At 41.2% G+C, this 6,587-nt stretch overlaps 1 protein-coding gene across 4 annotated transcripts in view; it reads right to left on the bottom strand.

Annotated features, from left to right (window-relative positions):
- Positions 1-2,132: 2,132 nt before the first annotated feature.
- Positions 2,133-6,587, bottom strand: part of CDC25C (cell division cycle 25C) — an 84,360-nt gene continuing 79,905 nt past the window's right edge. For all 4 annotated transcript variants that reach the window (XM_075856741.1, XM_075856742.1, XM_075856740.1 and 1 more), the window contains 2 exons: positions 5,291-5,402; positions 2,133-3,779 (listed from right to left, as the gene is read on the bottom strand). In XM_075856741.1, coding sequence (XP_075712856.1) covers positions 3,639-3,779; positions 5,291-5,402 — 253 coding nt within the window. In that variant the 3' untranslated portion in view covers positions 2,133-3,638. The remainder of the gene's footprint in view (positions 3,780-5,290; positions 5,403-6,587) is intronic.

Below are 6,587 nucleotides of genomic sequence, written 5' to 3'. Positions count from 1 at the left end.
TCTGGATGATTCTGAGAGTGATTGGGAGAAGGTGCTGTGGTCAGATGAGACTAAAATTGAGCTCTTTGGCATTAACTCAATTCACCGTGTTTGGAGGAAGAGAAATGCTGCCTATGACCCAAAGAACACCGTCCCCACTGTCAAGCATGGAGGTGGAAACATTATGTTTTGGGGGCGTTTCTCTGCTAAGGGCACAGGACTACTTCACCGCATCAATGGGAGAATGGATGGAGCCATGTACCGTCAAATCCTGAGTGACAACCTCCTTTCCTCCACCAGGACATTAAAAATGGCTCGTGGCTGGGTCTTCCAGCACGCCAATGACCCGAAACATACAGCCAAGGCAACAAAGGAGTGGCTCAAAAAGAAGCACATTAAGGTCATGGAGTGGCCTAGCCAGTCTCCAGACCTTAATCCCATCGAAAACTTATGGAAGGAGCTGAAGATCCGAGTTGCCAAGCGATAGCCTCGAAATCTTAATGATTTACAGATGATCTGCAAAGAGGAGTGGGCCAAAATTCCATCTAACATGTGTGCAAACCTCATCATCAACTACAAAAAACGTCTGACTGCTGTGCTTGCCAACAAGGGTTTTGCCACCGAGTATTAAGTCTTGTTTGCCAAAGGGATCAAATACTTATTTCTCTGTGCACAATGCAAATAAATATATATAATTTTGACGTGATTTTCTGTTTTTTTTTTTAAATATAATCTATCTCTCACTGGTAAAATTAACCTAGCCTAAAAATTCTAGACTGTTCATGTCTTTGACAGTGGGCAAACTTACAAAATCAGCAAGGGATCAAATATTTCCTTCACTGTATATAGTAAGAAAACAACAACTGCACCACCACAACACTATGTGAACAAGGCTATGTTTAAACCGGGACTAATTTGCTTTAGGCCTGATTTACACGAGCGTGTGCGTTTTGCGCATGCAAAAAACGCTGCGTTTTGCGTGCGCAAAAGGCACTTAACAGCTGCGTGTGTCATCAGTGTTTGATGCGCGGCTGCGAGATTTTCTCGCAGCCGCCATCATTTTGACACTCCGTTTGGATGTTTGTAAACAGAAAAGCACGTGGTGCTTTTCTGTTTACGTTCAGAGAATGACAGCTGTTGCGCGAACCACGCAGTTCGCACGGAAGTGCTTCCATGCGACCAGCGTGGTTTTCACGCACCCATTGACTTCAATGGGTGCGTGATGCGCGAACAGCGCACAAAGAAAGGACATGTCGTGAGTTTTCCTAAACGCACTCGCGCTGCGCAAAACTCACGCACGGTCTGCACTGCCCCATAGCCGAATATAGGTGCGTACGACACGCGTGAAAAGCACACGCGTATATTACGCTCGTCTAAACGATGCCTTAAGGTCATGGTAAAATCTCTGCCCTGATATTACTGCAATTATTCCCACCGCCAGACCACCACTTGTAACCTATTTTTCCGCACCGTGATGGTCAGTCATAGAAGGAAAAGAAAAAAACCTGTTAATAAATATTGCACAAGTCAATTAAGACAGCTTTCAGGAATGTAAGGGGTAGTCTAGGACTTCACAAAATGAATGCCCTATCCTTGGGGTAGACAATCAATTTAAATCGGTGGGGTTCTGACTGCTAGGACCCCAACAAAAAGCAGAACTAAGAGGCCACTGCGCTTGATAAAGCATAGAGGATCATTTTTTGCAGTACTAAGACAGTGACTCTCATTCCATGCCATAGTCTGGTACTCCATACCTCTTGCATTGAATGAGCTGCAGTACCCAACACAGCTGCACGCACATGGACGCCACTAGGTCGGATACTGCAGTAAAGGGGCCACGGTGCCCCAGGAAGTGCAGCAACCTCTTAATTCTGCTGGAAGGGGTCCCATGGGTTCTACCCTGCCATTCATAGGCCATTAATATAGAAACTTGGAAGACCCCGTTGAGCCAGTTTCTTACATTGATACACGAGAACGTGTTTTTTCCATCCATGACCTAGTACACTATAATATATAGTGACATTTAAAATGAAAGCATTTCATCTCTAGAACTGGAACACTCTTCCATTCACTAAAAATACATAGTCTAGTAATGTATGAAAGCTCTCCTCAGGATTCATGTTTTAATAATACACTGAAAATCCATTGAAAAACATTTACCTCAGCCACTTGTCTGTACATTCAATATGCACAATTATACCGTTGTAGTCAGATATATACAAAAAAATTTACTTATACTGTATCATCTGAAGTATTAACCTTCTACTGTTAAAAAAAATAACCATGTTGATTCCAGCTACACACATACTCCATATCTTTCATATTACATGGGAAGAATAAGTGTTGCTCAAGCTTTTGAACAACACCGAGTCTCCATAAAGTAAACAAAACCTTATTAAAGGGAATGTGTTGCAAAAATTTTTAGTGTATTTTTTTTTCTTCCACAAGGTGGGAAATATTAAAAATTAAAATCATAAATTTGTCATGTTTTCATATGCTGGCCACCAGAGGGAGCACTTCCCATAATTACAGCAAAGTGAATCAGGCTACAGAGCATGCGCAGTTCAGTTAGAACGGCACCAGCATAGATCAGGTCGGCCCCTGTCCCTACTCTCTTATGCCCTGTATGAGCCACATAACATCTGTGTATGTGTTGTGAGGAGAAACATACACAGGTGCTAATAAAAATGTCAGACCAGAAAAAAAAAAAGTCTAAGTATTAATAAAATAAAAATAAAATTAGGGGACGGAAGCTAGATATATATATATATATATATATATATATATATATATATATATATATATGTAAAAAAGAGGCCATAACTCCTTTCCTTTAGCTGTAATATGTCTGCATATGCAGTTGTAACATCCATGTAACGTAAGTTGTGGGGCACCATTGTCCTAAAATGTCAGATGAAGACATCTTCTGAAACGTACTGTATATAAAGTCTGTATTGAAACTTACTACAAAATACATTTACATTAAAAAAAAAACATTGGTTGCGAAGGTGGACCTTCCCTTTAAACCTTTAAATTAAAGAGGTTGCCCGACAAAGACAACCAGAAGCTGACGCGGCAATCACCTGATCCAACTTCTCTGGCCCCTGGTGAATACCTGTTGAAGCTGAGAGAAGCCACATCTGGCTATACATTTCCCCTAAAGCAGAATGTCTGTCCAGAGAGTCTCTTAGCGCTGGATCCAGAGGGGGGGTTCCCGAATCATCGGACCACCCTCTTTGATGTTCATATGCTATAATCCATTTGCCCTCATTACAGCTGAGTGGTGGTAGCTGGTGTTTGGGTGTAAAGAAATTAAAATGGAACTGGTCACCAGAAAATACATGATTTGTAGAAAGACTACACTTAAAAAGGGAGAGTCGCTCAGAAAGGCAAGTAGGCACTTTCCCCCCCACCACCATTTGCATAAAGGACCGTGTATCGTAACAAGGACCTAAAGTCATTCCCAAATGCATGCATATACAGCACATTCTTGCATTGTTTTTAATTTATATTACATGTAATAAAATTATTATACAGCAATTCATAGGAGGACATTTCACATATTCAAAATGTGGAAGTAGTCATGGTCATGTTGGAAGTAATTAAAATGGTGCAAAGTGGTCATATTCAAGTTTCTGACAATGTAGTTGAATCCTGTGCTACAGTTTCATCAACCGGGCAATTTGATCCCTTCTCTTGCGTTCTCCTGCCCAGGATTTGCTTTTTGTACGGCATTTTAATAATTCTTGATGATAATCCTGGTGATGCATTGGGCAGTAGCTTTGAGGCTCACACAAAGTCTGGAAACAAGAAAATGAATGAATTACAGATAAAAGACCAATTAGTGTCCAAAACATCCGCTAAGTAGAATATACCGTAGTATAACTGATCGGAAAAAGAAAAAAAAACAAAAAAACAACAACAGTAGCAAAGCCACTGGAGTGCTCACCACACACTTTATCCTGGGATTTGTAGTTCCTCAACGGAGTGCAGTTGGAAGGGGGGCTTGCAGGCAAACAAGGAATGTAATATAAGAAAAAAAATGTAGAAAAGATCCTCAGCATGTCCAAATTGGAAGAGACATCTTCTCAATAGGGAAGCCTTTTGGATTCTCCAAATGTACACGCATTATCCTAAGGGGTTAAACTGGAGAGGAGCTCTCCTATACCTCTATTAACTAGATTTTCTGTAAAAGCTTTTTTTCCATACATTTTTGTTACTATTACCTCATTCTATTAACAAACTAATAGTAATGATCAATAATAAATAAAGATTTACTAAGGGTAATAGTATAGCTTCAACAGTGTAAGATTACATCTGCTTACTGTAAAGTTATAGTTTATTGCAATATTACAATTAAATTTCTTTTCCTGTATAATCTTTTTTTGGGAATTTCTTGTATCAGGCCATCCATCCTGCTTATTTTTCGTTCGATACAATTTTTGTGAAACGAAAAATATTCATGGTGCAATTCTAATGCAGTATCTTCTAGCACTATTTTTATAAATTTAGTTGCATATTTCTATCTTCTCCCAATTCAGTGTTATAGACCGTGATTTCTCTTGTATTTTCTTGGCATTTTTCATATTTGATTTATTTATTTTTTCTTAAAAAAGCAATGTATAATAAGTTGTGATTTGATACTCAATGCCTTAGACTTAACTCTATACACGTTTATTTACACTATGACTTCAGTGCACAACCGCTATTCTGTGGCCAGAGCGAACAGCTTCCAGCTTGTACGTCCGATGCACGGAGGCACCGGTCCAGCTGATCTGTGTGGGGCCCGGGTGTCGGACCCCCTCAGATGACCTATTCAGTGGATAGGTCATCAGTTGTCAGAAGCTGGAAAACCCCTTTAAGCCCATCCAACACTTTTGGGATGAATTGGAACATTGATTGCGAGCCAGCCCTTCTCATCCAACATCCTTGCATAAATGCGCTTTTGACTAAATGGGCAAAAGTCCCACAGAAACACTCCAAAATCTTGTGGAGATACTTCACAAAAAAAAGAGTGGAGGCTATCATAGTCGCAACACATATATATATATATATATATATAATGTTGCGACTATGATAGCACAAAGCAAAGGTTCATAAAGACATGGTTTGACAAGATTGGTGTGGAGGAACTCAAGTAGCCAGACCAATGTCCTGATCTTAAAGGGGTTGTTTTTACAGAAAATGATGTGGCCATTGTATTGTGTCAATTCCTGCAAGCTATTAAAAGTCCCAGTCCCGCCCCCCCCTCCACAAACACTTTTAGGACATTTTCACACGGCAGTTTTTTGCGGTTCGAAAAAAAACTGACCTTGTATTCTGGGAAAAACTCTTTGTACCCCCCTTTTAGTAGATAGACCTCTGGATAATAAAGACTTGGATAGTCATTCCTGGCGCGATCCTCTTCTCTCAAGAAACGACACCTTTCATACAAAACAAAAAGGCATACAGGTAATTTCTCTATTATTGACAGCTGTTAATGCACATGACAGGACAAGTAGTGGCCATACACATAGCATTTAAAAGGAGTAACCGCTCCTTTATTGGATTTATAAAGCATAACATGCGGACATTTGTGTTTCAAGCTTTAACATGCGGACATTTGTGTTTCAAGCTTTATACTCAAGTACAATAAAAAAGTGGGGGTTACTTAGAGATACTGGTTCTCCTGGAAATATTGTAACTTCTGAGGAATTCTGATCACCCATAGCTACAAGTGCGAGGAGAACGCGTGTGTGAGGAGGATGCAGAGCGCCGGAGCGGTGTGGACCAAGTTTGGAGGAGGCCCTGGATGCACATGAACGAAAGCAGTGAACGAGCTCCACAATTGTGTATTGTGAAGCATTGCTTCTAGGGGAGAATATCTCAAACATAGCCTGTGCACATGTGCATGGCGGTTATACGGCAACAAAAGGAGCCGTACAGGTTCCATGCCCTGCCACACGGGCTCCATGCCAGTGTGTATAAGATCATGGTAGATAATTATTGTAGTAGTTGTTGGTCTGATTCAGAAACACTGCTAACCTGACACCAGCCTCGTTTAGACTTGCCATATATTTCAGATATCTGTTGGCCGAATAAGAGGAATCCGGTGTATTCATGAACTGCAGATCCCCCTGCCGTTGATTCACGGCATTCCCCCTATTACTGTTCAAATCCGCCCATCAGCGGCTGGAGAAGCAGCAGCTCACGAATACACCAGACCCCTTTCTCACATCGCGCTGCAACAAATAAACTAAGTGCTAAAAAAAAAAAAAATCACAGCACATTCCCATGTGACAGACCCCTGACTTCATGCGGACCTCCTAGATGCCAGCATAAAGTCGCTAACAGGTTCCAAAATAAAAAGCGTCTAATATCAAGCATCCATAGGCAGTACTGAGGACCGCAGTCTCCAATCCACAAGATTGTGGCTAGGAGGAGTTTGAATGAAGAGCCAGTCAAGCACTCGCCTTGCCGCTCCATTCAACGTCGGTATCACGGATGAAAACAGCTGGGCGCTCTCCCCATTGTGGTTTTTATATCTCTCTCCAACGTTTAACTTTACCCGTGTCCTCAAACGCAGATGAAGTTGAAAACGGTGGCAGAGCTCAGGAGCCACAGACTCC

Source organism: Rhinoderma darwinii, chromosome 3 (assembly GCF_050947455.1).
Source record: "Rhinoderma darwinii isolate aRhiDar2 chromosome 3, aRhiDar2.hap1, whole genome shotgun sequence".
Classification (NCBI taxonomy): domain Eukaryota; kingdom Metazoa; phylum Chordata; class Amphibia; order Anura; family Rhinodermatidae; genus Rhinoderma; species Rhinoderma darwinii.
This window is presented reverse-complemented; position numbering and strand designations above follow the sequence as displayed.